This window comes from Leptinotarsa decemlineata, unplaced genomic scaffold, assembly GCF_025532065.1.
Source record: "Leptinotarsa decemlineata unplaced genomic scaffold, Ldec_3_MD MMD2_tig00026330_RagTag_RagTag, whole genome shotgun sequence".
In the NCBI taxonomy this organism is placed as follows: Eukaryota; Metazoa; Arthropoda; class Insecta; order Coleoptera; family Chrysomelidae; genus Leptinotarsa; species Leptinotarsa decemlineata.
In genome coordinates this window covers 4,083,304-4,099,799 of record NW_027412690.1, presented here as the reverse complement: position 1 = coordinate 4,099,799, position 16,496 = coordinate 4,083,304, and the positions used below count along the sequence as shown (strand labels likewise).

The window sequence follows — 16,496 nt, the reverse complement described above, 5'->3', positions numbered from 1 at the left end:
CATTATGATTTTCTACCACGTAGTAACGGCTACATCCATCAATTTATTAAATTTCAATGAATTTTCATACAACAGGTATCTAGTAAATACAGTGATTCATTCTCAAATTGAGATTGGTGGATTACTCTTCACGAAATGCAAATTGTAATTCTAGATCTAAAACAGGTTCACAAGGTTTTCCGTGAGGAAGAATTGATTATCAACATGAAGTTCATTTTATTCAAGTGTTCCAGGTTTTTTAAGAGAGTTTCTTTTTCTTTCCATGGCTAAGGTATCTTTTCCAGTTTTTCCATCACTGTCTCCTCTTCTCTTTTCTCCTTATGAATGATTGTACGCTGTTATATTTGGGAAAAAGAAAATCGATACAAATGATACACAAATTATGTATTTTTTTCATTTTCCTTGCAAACATATCAGTTTTTTATTTTTCATTCCAGGACAAAGAACATCGATATTTTGCAATAAAACCCATCCCCTCAACAAACGTTTCTCCCGTCATAGTTTTCATCAATCCGAAATCTGGAGGCAATCAAGGTCTCAAGTTGCTCCAAAAATTCCAATGGTTGCTCAATCCGAGGCAGGTATTCGATTTGACGCAAGGAGGACCAAAAATGGGATTGGAATTATTCAAGAAAGTGCCTAACTTGAGGATTTTAGCGTGCGGGGGTGATGGAACTGTCGGATGGGTACTCAGCGTCATTGATCAGATCGGGATTTCACCGGCACCAGCTGTTGGAGTGCTTCCTTTGGGGACCGGAAATGATCTGGCCAGAGCTTTAGGCTGGGGTGGGGTAAGTTTTCATTTATCACATGTTTGGCATTTTTGAGGTACGGATGGACATTGCATTGGTGATTTTTTCGGTTCAAAACTGTGCAGTCAGAATATTTCGCAGAGAAACTTAAATGGCATATCTCAGAAGCTTCTGGAAATTTAATACTGGCAACAATGCTAAGAGTGAGAATATCAGAGCCAACTGTGGAGCAAGCATCAACAGTAGCTAGATATTTCCCAGGAGTATGGTTAGGTTAGGTTTGGTCCAAAGTGAGTGGGTCTATTCGACCCTCCACCGCAACTTGCAAGGGTTTATTATGGCTCACACCTATTCACCCTCGACCAAATAAACCCAGCTTCTTAACGAAGCCGATTAGTTTGTATGGTGAGTGGTGTTTCAGGTCAGATGGTAAGAGTACGGCTCTGTCGAACTCTAAAAACCAGATTCAGTTCCCAGCAGGGCAAGCACAAAGTATGTGCTCTGCTGTTTCATCATTTTCCAAACAACGGCGACACACACTGTCTTTCGACAGTCCGAGTCTCTACATATGATGATTCAAATGACAGTGACCTGTAAAAAGGCCTGTTAGACATCGTAGTTCATCCCTACTGTAGGCCAACAACTGTTTGGTATCAAACTTCGAAGGGTGAATAAACGCCTCAAAGTGAGCCAATGCTGCAAGATTTTGCCAGAAGTCCATAAATCTTTTTGCCATCCAGGTGTTCAATCTTTGTTTGGCGAAGCCTTCAGCGATGCCAATGACAGGTTCTGGTCCGATGAAGCTGATTGCAGCACCCTCCTTTGCAAGGAAGTCAGCAGCCTGATTGCCTTTCAGGCCAGTATGGCCAGAACAGAGACAATCTGTGAGTCTTCCTATCGAGAAGAGTCGTTTTTGGCAATTTGCTACCAATTGCCGAACCGAAAGGTGTTTTTGATCCATCTGTGAACCAACAACTATTCCCTCTTGATATTTCCTTTCCCCGCAGGATCCAGGCCTCTCTATTCGGAAACAGTACTTTATAAGGCAGTTCGTAGTTGACAGTTAGAGGCATAAAGTCAGAGGTCATTTCCAGAATGCTGTGACTTCCAGTGTCAACCAACAGTCCGTTGCACTCTGCATTAAATTGATTTGTGCACTCGGCAATGTGCACAAGTCTATATGCAGTCCAGCCAGCCTCTCTCTCCGGAACAATGTGGGAAGGAGGTAGATCTAGAAGGATCTACATGGCCGCTAATGGTGAGGTATTGATGGAACCACTGATAGCCAGACAAGCCTGTGTCTGTAAGCCAGAGGGCTTCGCAGGAGTATGACCTGTCCCCAAACTTTAACATAATTTCTACAGCAGATTGGAGTACAGGCAGCAGGTATTGAGCCAGGTTGTCATGTTTCAAGAATCTCTGTTTTGATATTAGTACTAAAGTTGGGAGGGTGACCTTTTCTGAGAAAGCAACGTTATAGAAGAAACCCTTATTGGACTGTTGGAAATGATTGAGATCTTGCCATATTTAAAGAAGAGCTACTCCAATTGGAAAAATGGAGCAGTATGCTTCTGAAACAAGGTAGAACAGTCCATTGAGAAGCAACACCACGTTTCGAGGCTAGCCAGAACAGATTGATAATGTCGGCAGATATTTAGGCAGAAGGAAATATACGTTTAATAATGAGTTTGACGGTGAATTCTCTGAGATGATGAAAGCCTTATCACACCCTACGAAGACAAAGTTCGGTTATCAATATCTGCCACAACTGTATATCAAATTCTTCGGGATCAGACCCATAGACAGACTATGCACAGAATAAAAACAAGAAGAAGGAATGTCTTGTTGTGTAAATGATTGGAAGCTTGCTGAAAATAGCTGTTTGGCAAAGACATCAAGTGCAGTTATAAAAAGGTTCCGGACTCAGTAGTAGACAGAGGGACTATTGAGGCAACTATCGCCGTGATGTGTAAGAGTGGTGCACATATCGCGACCTTTGGACTCCCAAGAGACCGTTGAGGAAGCCAGCGATTGAGCAAAAACACGTAAACACCTACAAATTGTCAGTGACTCGTAGAATGAGTGGCTAGGGAGAAAGTAGAGGGCTCATACTACAAACGACGAAAAGCTGGGTGGTTATACCAAACACCAAGGCACGTATTTGGTGATCTATCGAATGACTCAATCAAACAGGGAATAATTTGGATTGAAGTAATTTCAACAGGAAGCGATTTCAATTTTCAGAGAATTTGGTACCGATTGACAAATTGTTGAAAAATCAGAACGTTTGAGGAATTTAGGGTATTATTAGCGATACCATCAGACTTTGAACAATGTAAATGATGATCATCTTATTCATCGATCAAAAGTCAAAATCAGATATTTTGAGGTGCAAATCTGTTTCATTCAATAATGTCAAAACTCGAATGAACGATTAACATCTGCAAAATTCAACACTGTGAGATATCTTGATTGAATATCTACTTATATTTTTCATTATATTTAGGTACGTAGCGCTATTAACCAAACTCAAAATTTTCTTTACATTTTCTGTGTGCTTTCCTAGATGGACGTATGATTCAATTTATTTTTTGTTCAAACAACACCGAAAACTGTGCTGTTTTCAAAACGATAAATAAACGTTTTTTTTACGTATACAGATAAAAATGTTCACCCGGATTTATATTTATCATAAAATTCCCCATTGACTTTCAAACAATTGATTTTCTGCACAAGTAGCTCACTTTGAATGTCTATCGAAACAAAATAAATAACTCCGAATGATTTTCAGGGCTACACCGACGAACCTATCTCAAAGATTCTGTCGAACATCAGCCACAGCGACGTCGTGTACCTCGACAGATGGTCCTTGGAAGTGGAGAAGAACAATAATGCCGCCTCTAACGAAGGAGGGAAGGAGAATCTTCCGCTCAATGTCATGAATAACTATTATTCGTTAGGAGTAGACGCTCATATCGCTTTGGAATTCCATGAGGCTAGAGGTGAGTTCAGTAGCGGGTCTGTAAGAAAAACCCATCTCAGTTCCACAAATGAAAACTTTCTCCACAAAGTTATTGTAAAATCCTCAGTCTACTATAGAGGCTGCCAAAATTTGAATGATCAGGTGTTTAAGTATTCAACAATGTGTTCAATTCGATACATCTGTTACAACAAACCTGCGATGCCCCTAGACCTTCCAAAAACATAATGTTGTTCTGCAAACTAGTTCTTGACAATTTCTCTCACCACCCCCCAAGAAAATGTACGACCTGCAAAAACAAAATAAGTTTGAACAATTTTTCGCGTTTCCCCTTCATAATCTCTTCTCGTAAAGGGCAGCCACGTATAACTATCGCGTTTTACTCCCATCTCTTTCATAACACCCATTCCAACAATGTTGTGTCCTCTATATCATATGCTTCTGGACATAATTTGCGCTGGCCATGAATTGTTTGCCCCCAGTAATTTTTGTAATTCAGTGACTAAATAACGAGTTGTTTTTGTCCCTATATTGCATTTCCTGCAGTTGAGGTCTCCGCTGTTTTTGTTTTGTTTTTGTTTGTTTTGTTTAGGTGTCATCTGAATGGAAAGTGTTCTGTGAGTAGCTCTATGAATGTTCTGAGCCGACCCCTACTTTGTTGGAACAGTTCTTCAGCTCTCTTCTCGAACGGTTCCTTCAAAAGGTTTTCCAATGTTTGTTCCCTGGTATATTCTTCCAGTACTCTTCATGTTTCTTATAGACCCTCTTTCCAATCTGGTTCCGCACCAAATACTCTGGTACCACGAGAGCTGGTCCACTCATCAGCTTTTTCATTTCCTGCGATACCTGAGTTTCCTGGCACCTAACATATAGTCAATATGTGCATGTCCAGTTCAGTTCTTCACGGCATTCCCAGACAAGTCTCTATATCACTTTTGGGTTCGTTAGTGCCCCAATTGCAGCCTAGCTCTCTGTGAGAATATTGATCCGCTCATTTCGTTTAGGCATTAAACTAATGTTTCTTGTGCACTGCATACACCTCAGCCAGGAAGACCGATGTATAGTGACCGAGTGGGTAACTATAATGAAGATTTCTTCCCGCGCAGTACATTCCAGCTCCCGTTCCATGTTCGCTTTACGACCCATTTTTATACCAGGTGTTCCTGTCGAGATTGTTCTCATGTTGACTGATTATTCTCCTTTCTTCGTGGTTTGAGACCTTTACCGCGAAGTTTATTTCGGTGCCATGTGTCATGTTTAACATAGAATACCTAATTCCAATCAAGTTTCTTGTCAAAGTGAATGTCGACATATTCTACACATCCAACTCAAATAACACACAACTCACAAAACACACGACACACTCATTGAGTCTGACATTTGATGTGTATTGTGGGTTAACTGTTAAGTGTTATGTGTTATATAGTGTGGGTAGTAAGTATCAGTTCCGAGGATTCAGATGTTCCGATTATTGAGAATTTAAGAAATTTGGTTTTAAACGAAGTAAATGATATGTTTTTCGAAAAGTAGAATTTTGTAGATCCCCGCAAGGAGCATCAATATTGTACAACCTCTTTTCCATTTATCACAAGCTCAATATGTTTCCTAACTCGTTTCCTCGGGAGTTACTGCCGCTCTTTAGTATCCTATCGTAAAGGTCCTGCCCCTGGACGTGTTACTTCCAACCGGATAGAGGCAAGCCGTCCCTTGATATCTCTCCTTCCGGTAGTCGACTCACGGGAGATATTTTCGCCACAGCAATGAGCTGACGACTGAAATTCGTTAAAATATAGCGTTCGCTTCGACGGAGCTCGATTAGGCGTGTGAATAATGAAAGAGGCTTTTATTAACAAAAAATCGCAAAACGAATAGCCCAATTTGTTCGCCGAAAACAGAAACCCCCACGAGAAGGGAGGCTCTAATTATTTTTGATATTGACGCCGGAAATTTGATACCTTTCAGGTGAATTTCATCACGAGTATTGTGGTTTTCATTGAAACATCAAATTTCCATCAACTGAACATCAATTTTTCATTTGGGTAAATTACTCATCTCATACACCAAAATGGAAATAACACTATTATCGACTCAGTCCCTTCAAGTGCATTTAATCATGAAATGAACAATCCTAATGATTAACTATTGAACCTAGTCATGAAAAAAAACATTACAATCTTATATTATCACATAATTCACATTTTGTATGTTACCAAGATATGGTGAAATGTTTAGGTATTATATGAATCTTGACGTGTACATATAATACGTGAGGTCACATAAACAGTTGAAAAGAATAATTTCCATGTATTTAGGCTCCCAGTCTATATGGGGAAATAAAATGAAATGAAAAAACAAAATGGAACGGAATGCGACGAAACGGAACAAAATGAAACGGAATGGATTGGAACGAAACGAAACGGAACGAAACGAAAAGAAACGGAATGGAACGTAACGAACGGAACAGAAGGGAACTGAACGGAAGGGAATGAAACGTAACGGAACGGAACGGAACGAAACGAAACGAAACGAAACGAAACGAAACGGAACGGAAGGCAACGGAATGAAACGTAACGTACGGAACGGAAGGGAACTGAACGGAAGGGAATGAAACGTAACGGGATGGAACGGAAACGAACGAAACGAAACGAAACGGAAGGGAACGGAATGAAACGTAACGTACGGAACGGAAGGGAACTGAACGGAAGGGAATGAAAGGTAACGGGATGGAACGGAAACGAAAGGAAATGAAACGGAGCATAGCGGAGTCTAACGGAATCGAGTGCAACGGAATTGAATGAAATGAAATCAGAACGTGACTTAAGACTAAATCCTACAACTCGCTTAGAGCTCTTACATTACAACAATTACATATAATCTAAGCCTGACAATTTTGAGCATTTTTTTTTCTATGGCTGTCGCTATTCTGTTATGTGGCTTTTCTCTAAGGCATGTTGAGCAACTCCGAGCGTATCTTATCTATAAATCGAATATGTGAAACATGTTCTTTATATCAAGCTATTATACTCCGCTTGGTTTGACCAATATATTTTTTGTCGCAAGTCTCACAGATTTTTTCCGCTGTCTTGTCTTGTTTTGGGCTACCCAACATTTGATGAGCGTACGAGCAGTTCTGAAAGACAATTTCATGTTCAATTTTCCTAAAATTCAAACCAATCCTTTGTTGTATTTTAATTCATATTGAAGAATTTCGAGTAGTCGAATAGTCCTTCAATTTCTGTTGTGGACAATGGTGGGAGCTCTCATCGACATTACTCATAACAACAGCCTCCAGGAATGGTAGACCTTCATTATTTTCATATGCATATAGGAACTTGATATTTGGTAAATTGTTGTTGAGACAACACACAAAATCTTCTACTTTACTTATATTTGTGTCGAAAATAGCAAATGCATCATCCACGTATCGGATCTAAGTCCGTGAAAAGTACTCTTTCTTCGATTTCAAGACAGCGGATTACCCATTGCCGTACCTTCATGATGTTTATGAAAACAGTTAGCTTATCAGAAGTAATTCGAGGAAAAATCAGCGATGACTACTTACATACAACGTCTTCAGTGGAAACTGGAGGGCTACAAATGAAAAACGATCAGACAAGACGTGCCTGTCTTGTGTGAGTCATGATCAAAAGCCTCGAAATTATCAACTGATTCCTGATGTTATATCTATATTTATCACCCTGTATGAATAGTAAGCTATGGTGGTGTTATGGATAACATAAAAAGAAGATACCTACAACTTGAAAGTACAAAATTATGAAACTAATAGATGATAAAGTTTGTTCCTGCTTATTGCTGTTTTCAAAGGCTCATAACATAGTGTCAGAAGTAGCTACTCATCTGTGAGAATCTCAGCACATAATTCAAGAAAAGTGTAAAAAGGATATCATTTGACATTTGGAGAAGTCAAAAATGACGTCTTTGTATGAATCTCTGAGCCCGTTAACTGATTACAACATTAAAAATTGGTCAATTTAAAAACAAAATGCAAATTTCAATATCAACAAATAAATTATCACCTGAACCTAACTCAGTAACAAAATCTTTGAACTAGGTAGGCCTTCTGAGCTTTCTCTTCTTATTTGATGTGAATAGTACAAATTCATTTCTAGATGATTTTTCAAGCTCATTTCAATTGAATTCACATGTTCTGTTATCAAAATTAAGATCGATATTCGTTAAATGCAGACGGTTTGAATCACGAGTGACGAGAATAACGAGTGTCTTTATTATGAAATTCACAATCATATAGCAAAGACATCTTATCGAAAAAACAAATAAACTGATTCTTATTCAAACTGATCCTTATTTAAATGTTTCCTGTTTATTCTAAACATTTTTCCAGTCTCATAACTTTCCACAATCTGAAAACATAATTCAATTGAAGGCATACAGTAAGACCTATCACACATACAAAACCCATACAGAATAAAAATTGTATTTGTGAAGTAGTTTCTTCTTGTGGTGGAAAATTATACTGCTGGAACTTCTAGACCTTCAGAAATGCGTGAGAATGTCAGAATATATTTCGTCACATCAGACAGTGAACATCGAGTGGAATGGAACAAGAAATCAATAATTGACAATTAGATACGATCAACTCAAAGAATCCGTATTTATTCTTATACCTGAAAAAACGTGTGTTCCAGATAGCTTCTTATAAATGGATCGCACTTTCCTACCCATTTGGAAGGATGAGATTAGATGTAGATGATGATTAATTTGTTGATATTGCATTTTGGTTTCGTTTTCGTCATTAGTTTCAAATATATTAAAAAAAAAGGATACTTGTTATACCTACGTTTATTGTGTATATGTTTATCATCAAGCTCTAGTGGTGGCCATAACTAAGATAACAATGAATAAGGTACAACTTGAAAGTACAAATGAATAATAAAATTTGTTCCCCATTATTGATCTTTTCAAAGACTCACTTCAGAGAACATGAAAATTCTGCTCTGTCTACCTAAAAACATACAAAGTGGTCCTTTAAAGATTATTTTTATATCATCTACAGGGAAAAAGTATTTTTTAGGAACCCCACCTGTCCTACAGATAATTGTATGTATAATCGCAGATACTAATATGGAGCTCAGTATGTTTGTATGTCGAAGGTTCGTAAATAAATGGACATGGTATGGATACAGTGTACCCGAGATCGTCAATGCCATGAAGTTGATGGGTTACATGGTTCAAAATGGGTAGGAGGCTCAGATGGTTGCACGTGCATAACTACCATACATATATCCCTACGGTGACAGACAGAATTAGAAAAACTCTTGGGGAAACACAAGATGAAAACGGTTCTCAAACCCACCAAGAAGATACAACAGAGTCTCAGGTCGGCTAAAGACAAAAGGGATCCACTATCAGCAGCAAGGGTTCATCGCATACCGTGCACTTGTGGGAAGATATACATAGGAACCACCAGAATATCCATGGAAACAAGGTTGAAGGAGCTTGGAAAAACTGCAGACTAGGCCAAACGGATAAGTCGGCTGTGGCGAAGCACGCACTTGGTGAAGGAAACCACAAGATTCTGTTTGAAAACACGGAACTCATTGCCTCTGACCTGGGATACCATAACCGACTGGTACGAGAGGCAATAGAGATCCACAAACATACGGATAATTTCATCAGAATAGAATAAGCTGTGTACCTCAACCGAATATGGAATCCCATTCTAAGAAGAAGAACAGCGAACAGCATGACGGCAGATAGAATAGAGTCGATGAATATTAGTGGCAATTTACCAAATATAGGTACAGGTAGCATACCAAACTACCTGAATTAGCATGAACACGCTTTACGCATTCTACCTATTGCAAGTATAGTTATTAGCACACCAAACTACGTAAGTCAACATAAATACGCTTTACGCAGCCGTAATATTCACTCATCATAAATAACTCAGGGTGTATAAACCTGTGAAGAAGTTAGCCACCTTTGCCACTCATCTCAGCTACAGGATTCTGTATTTTAAGGGGAGAGTCCTTATACGCAGCCCCAACTTTCCTTCATATGATTGTGTTCATAGTCGCACATACATATATGGGGCTTGTCCTGTTCAAATGTCGAAGTTATGTAAACGAATAAATACAGAATTTCGGCTTACTCTGGTCAAAAACGTACAATTGGTCATTAAAACATTATTTTCATCTACAGAGTCCTATATTCCAGGACAAAAATCTTGAGATACCCTGTATAATATAATATAAACTGAATCAGACTAAGAACCCAGTGGCAGCTACGGCCTGGTGACTTTGACAATTGCGTAACTAGCCAAACATCACGCCTATGTTCAATCCCTGAAGAGATGGGAAGAAATCAAAAAGGATGCAATCTTCTCAAGATCACCCTGGGCGGCCCTATGAAGCTGTCGCCGAAGAAATATCTGGCGTTGACCAGGAAAAATCTACGCCTAACAGTAGGATTTCTGACTGGCCACTGTCAACTAGGGTAACACCTCCACGATATGGGGATAGTGGACACACATCTATGCAGGATGTGTGAACAGGAAGATGGAACTGTCAGGCATGTCCTGTGCAATTGTCCGGAGTTATCGCCAATAAGAGAATGTGTGTTCGGCGAGTCTTGGCCTACATCTGCCGATACAACGGAGATGTCTCCCAGATACCTGCTCACCTTCCTGTAAAGGAGAGGATGGACAATGACCTAGGAGGACAAATCCTTGGGAGGATGTACAATGGGTCACATGTGGCTCAAGTGCTGTGGGCCTACGCTCACCCTCCCTACTCTACAGATACAGAAACAGAATCAGAGAGAGAGAGAAAACCAGCAATCTGTATAAACCTAGAAAATTATTTGAAATTAGGGGGAAATATAATTTCAAAATATGCATATTTATTTATAATGTAAAGAATAATAAAAAACACTCAATGATCATATTACATGCCAATGCAAAATATAGTTCCACAACCACACAAAAGTAAATTTGGACAAAAATGTATATAATAAAATACCTAACGCTATAAAAAGATTGTGAATTACACGAAATTAAAACTAAACTAAAAGAATATATCTTGAAATAAAGTGATATTAATACGACCAAGGTATCGGTTGTTACACCATTCTCAAGTATTCTAACACTACTGACCTAAGGAGTATATATCCGAGAGTAGGTAATAAGATATATAACTACAACTATAACTACTAAATTCTTGGGTGTTGATATTGATAATAAACCATGTTGATAGTGTCAAACTGAAGCTCAGTGAAAATATATATTTACTTCGTAGGTTGAAACAGTCTCTTTTGATGTTCTTATGCTTTTATACCACAGTTTAATTCAGTCAGTGATTTCCTATGGTCTTGAACAGTGGGGCTTATCAGCTAAAGCTGATGAAGTGTTTGTTATTCAGAAAAAGGTAATCAGAATTCTAGCTGGGGCATCTTCAAGTGCAAACTGCAGGCCATTATTCATTCGTTATAGTGTATTAACAATGCCTAGTTTGTATATCTACCAAACTCTGATATATATAAGAAACAATATTTCAATTATTCCTTGAAATGAGTAAATTCATGAACATTTCACCAGAAATAACCTTCAACTTTATCAGCCTTATAGTAGATTGACAGTATCGAAGAATCACCCCATGTGCTGTGGGATTAAACTATATAATAAGCTTAGTATTGACATTAGGTCCTCAAACATCAATGTCTTTAAAAGGAAGCTTAAGGTATTTCTATTGCAGAAAGCATACTACTCTGTGGATGAGTTTCTCCTTGAATCATAATCATAATTTTATTGTAGCTTAGTAATTTTATTTTCATTTAAGTTATGCTTTGTATTTGTTTTTTTTTTTGTATTTGTTTTTTTTGACCTGTTGTATCAGCCACTATTTTATGATGATGTTTGCCTAATGTGATTGTAGATGAAAACTGATTCAATAAATGATTGATTGATTGATTGATACACAGATTGTACGATCCCTTCGACTCTTTCAGTCCAACCTCACATAAATTAGCAGATTTTAGGCCTATGACACACAGAGCATTCACAATCCCTTAACCTGAAGAGAATTTTCAGAATGAATTGAAAGTCATCAAACAAATAGCGGTTAATAACCAGGTACCTGTGTCCTCAATTGAAAAAATTATTTCAGGTAAAACCCAGTAAACTATTATGGGAGAACTGTACCCATACATTAAAGAATAGATTACATACAAATATAGCAGCATTAATTACTTAGGTAAACTTTCAGTAAATATTCAAAATGACTTTTCCAAATTCAACATAATAACATCTTTCGTAAGTAATAATAATTCAGGCAAAATCATATTCAATGCAAAACCTAGACGTGACAGAATGAAGAAATCTGGCATATATAGAATAGAATGTAGTGAATGCTCTGCAGTATATACAGGCCAGACCGAGAGAAATTTCGAAGTAAGACTCCGTGAACACGTCGGTTTTGAAAAAAAGTCTATGTACGAACATCTACAAGAAACAAACCACAAAATAAGTAAGGAAAACCTCAAAATCTCACATACATGTAAAGGAAGGAAAATGAATTTGTTGGAAGCCATGGAAATCAATAAATCACTTGAAAATTCAAAATGTAGAACCCTTAACGACCAAACAGATTTGTGTAGGTCTCCACTTTTGAATTAATAAAGATGACAACGCAATTAATCACAGGTGGAAGTTTATGTAGTTGATATTAATGAATGTAGTTATATATCCTATTACCTACTCTCGGATATATATATATATATATATATATATATATATATATATATATATATATATATACTGCGATATTTCTCTCAGGTCAGTGGTGTTAGAATACTTGAGAATGGTGTAAAAACCGAAACCTTGGTAGTATTAATATCAATACATTAGGTAAGTGGAAATTAGACAAAGTATTTTATTTCTATATCTATATCATTTAATTATAGATGAATTTCCACAAAATGAATAAGTCATCAATATCACAAATTAGTTCATTCATAACGGTAGTACATAAGACAAATGAGAAACCTCTAGCAAATTTCCTCTCCTCCATATTTTCATACGACATCATTTGTTCCTCCTTGTAAATTTCTTCTTTCGAAAACAAGGTATTTCCGCTGCAATGCACATCTCCTAAACATTTCCCTGTTCATTACACCTCCCGAAAGCGATACTTCCTAGTAATTTTTATCGTTCTTCCGCAATTTGCAGAAGCTCATCCGGAAAAATTCAACTCTCGCTTGAGAAATAAAATGTTTTACGGCCAAATGGGCGGCAAAGATCTCTTGAAAAGGAAGTGGAAAGACCTCGCCGATTTCGTAACGTTAGAATGTGACGGTCAGAACATCACTCAGAAACTCAAAGAGCTCAGGGTGCATGCGATTGTTTTCCTGAACATTTCGAGGTAAGTTTTTATTTGTTATGGCTTCTCGTCATGAGTAAAATTGCTGTTATGACACTTCAAACTAGCGTGCGTTTGAAGCTTTTAATCACAAAAATTTTCACAGTCCGCGAATTCAATAGCAAGCACTTTTCCTAACCAGAACTGAAATATTCTTTTCGACTCGCGTTTCGCCAACTAAGTTGGCGTTTCAGGTGATTGGGAAAAGTGCGTGTTTTGGAGCTACTCAATGTGATTTTTATTTGTGAAATTATGAAACAACGATAAAAATAATAATAATAATAATAATAATAATAATAAATGAATTTATTGACAGCTGAAATAACATGATACAATATGGAGAAAAACAAAATACAAATTTGTCAATAGGATACAAGATTGAACAGAGTTCATTCTTCCTCTTGCACCTTACAAAAAAAAAAGAAAATGATGAAAAACAAAAAAAAAAATAACAAAAGACCTAAAATAAAATTGGAATTGTGATAGCGGGTACAACATTTAATTCATGAGGCGGATATCGATACAAACATAAGGATACTACAAATATTTTAGCTATGGCCTACAAGAGCCAATGTGTCATAGAATATATTCGGGTATTATTGATTTTTCAGAAGGTGTTTTTTCAGGCAGTACCTGAAACTGGAAACAGATTTCGACCGAAAGGAAGGTGGTAGGTTGTTATAGAATTCAGCTATCGTATATGTAAATGACCTTTTGAATAGTTCTATGGAGTGTCTAACGACATGGATCATTTTGTGCCTGATGTTCACATTATGAACATCAGTTCGATAAGTTATTTTGTTATAGAGGTAGGAAGGTGTTCTATTGACAATAACTTTATGAAATAAATAAATGTCGAAAAATGAAGAGTCCGCCTATCGTACATTTTCAGCCACCTAGCTTTTTTGAGTGTATGAGAAATCGGTTCTCTTTTCTTGATACCGTATGAAAATCTCAAACAAGAGTTTTGAACTCTTTGAATTCGTTGTTGCTCATTTTTATTCAGAAAATAATGATACACTACGTCACAATGATTGAAAATAGATAATATCAACGAATCACAAATGAGTAATTTGGTTTTTAGGCTCAAGACATGCCTATGAGGGTATAATACTTTCATTTTCCCAAATGCTCTTTGAATCAATGTTGAAGTATGTTTTTTGAATTTGAGTTCATCATCGATACAAACTCCTAGATTTTTAACCTGATTTACAACCGGTAAAACAGTGTCATCAATTTTTATGATTAGATCTCTAAGTTTTGACCTTGCGACTTTCCTTCCAAATACAATCATAGAGCATTTGGAATTATTAACTTCCAGGGCATGTTTCCTCGATACATTAACGAATTGATTCAAATCGTCATTAATGATATTTTCGCTTTGCTGTACAGAGTCAGGAGTAAAAGAATAATACAACTGTGTATCATCGGTCTACATATGATATTTGAGTTTTTTCGAACAGGTTGTCAAATGGGAGGTGTAAATTATGTAGAGGATAGGTCCAAGGATTGAACCCTGTGGGACACCTGAAGAAGTATTTTTGAAATCTGACATGTGGTTCTCCACTCTAACAATTTGTTGTCTATGTGAAAGATATGAATCGAAAAATTTCAAAGTGCTTTGACAAAGTCCATTATAATGATTCAATGTATCAAAAGCTTTGCTAAAGTCGATCAACAGTAGGACAGTGATTTCGTCTCTATCCGATGCTGCGACGATATCATCTAATATATTCAATAAAGCTGTAGCACAGCTATAGTTTGGTCTGAAACCAGATTGCAAAATTATAACATATATATGAATAAATATCGATATGAAATTTCACTTACATTGAAAACTATTATTGTGCACTTCGAAGCTTCGGAACAAGACAGAAATGAAGAAGCATTTTATATCACAAAAGAAATAAATTATATTTGCAGTTCTGTTGATGGATGTTTGATTGGGGAGTTCTAATTGTATAATTATGAAATATATTCATGTTTCTGTTACTAAACTCTGTCCATTCAAGCACCGAAGTTCTCCAAAACATCACCATGCATAATGCACGTGATATTCCAGACAAGGCTGCTTGTACAGAGTCGCACTAAAGAACGACCAAAATTTTATTTTCAATTCATCTAAAGGAACAATTCGTGCAATACAGTATCAACTCCCTACACCGTAGGTTAATGTACTGAAACCTATAAGAAAAATACCACTTTCCTGGCTAAAACCACGAAGGGCGTTGGATTATATCCGACAAGTGTCAGTGCGGGATTCTTCACTGAAGTTATTCCTGCATATGCTGTTGGCGATACAACTGCCTCAATAGATTTTCAATTATTGGAACACACTTGCAGACCGATTTCGGACTGTTTGGCCACCCGTCAGTGCAAGGTAGTGTCTATCATCAACAGATGATTTCCGATAATTGAAAATCGAATTCCTTCAGAACATCATTCCTCGAGCTAGGCTGAAGCGAACAACAAACAAATTTGTCATCGCTCCATCTGCCTGTGAACGACGTAACCAACAGCATATCCCAAATTTACCCAGTTTCTCGTATAACGAAAGAAAACTTTACACACATAGTCAGTGAGCATACTTGAAGACTGGCTATAAATCAAATCATCTAAAAAAACAATTAGTTCAGGCCAGTCTCAACTCCCACTCTGTAAGTTAATGATCTGACACACCTACACCCCTGGCTAATACCACGAAGGGCGTTGGATTACACGATAGGTTTCCTTAATGTTTCGGGATTTGGCAACCCTAGTGTTGCAATCTGACAACTGACAGCTCTAGCGTAAAGTTGGACATTTTTGAGCTTATACGTACTCAGAACGTTTTGACATACGCGCGCTACTTATGTTGTTTACAGTAACAGAAATCAGGAAAACCTACCGCCAAAGAAGGATCACTCTTCACTACGACAATGCGAGCTCTCACAAATCGGCTTCAACAACTGCATTTTTGAGCACCCGCCGTATAGTCCTGACTTGTCACCGAATGACTTCTTTTTACTGAGAGGTCAACGTGTTTCGACACCTGAAGAAGCGATTACTACATTCACAATGCATGTTTTGGAGATACCTCAATCAGAGTGGCAAAAGTGCTTCGACAATTGGTTGAAACGCATGCAAAAGTGTATATATCTTCATCGGGAATATTTTGAAAAACAATGAAGTGATTTTTGATGATTAATATTTTTTTTTGTTCTCTAATCCCGAAATATAAAAGGCCTCGTACGTATCCGACAGGTGTCAGTGCAGGATTCTTCGCTGAAGTTTTTCCTGCGCCAACACCATATGCAGGAATAACGTCAGTAAAAAATCCTGCACTGACACCTGTCGGATATAATCCAACGCCCTTCGTGGTATTAGCCA

General features: G+C 37.5%; 1 protein-coding gene across 6 annotated transcripts in view; it reads left to right on the top strand.

The window, feature by feature from the left end:
* rdgA (retinal degeneration A) overlaps positions 1-16,496 on the top strand; it is a 381,505-nt gene that overhangs the window by 326,271 nt on the left and 38,738 nt on the right. For all 6 annotated transcript variants that reach the window (XR_012467391.1, XM_074183068.1, XM_074183066.1 and 3 more), the window contains 3 exons: positions 438-791; positions 3,544-3,754; positions 12,938-13,130. Coding sequence is in view for 5 of the 6 variants with exons in the window: in XM_074183068.1 (XP_074039169.1) it covers positions 438-791; positions 3,544-3,754; positions 12,938-13,130 (758 nt within the window). In the remaining variant the exon portion in view is untranslated. The remainder of the gene's footprint in view (positions 1-437; positions 792-3,543; positions 3,755-12,937; positions 13,131-16,496) is intronic.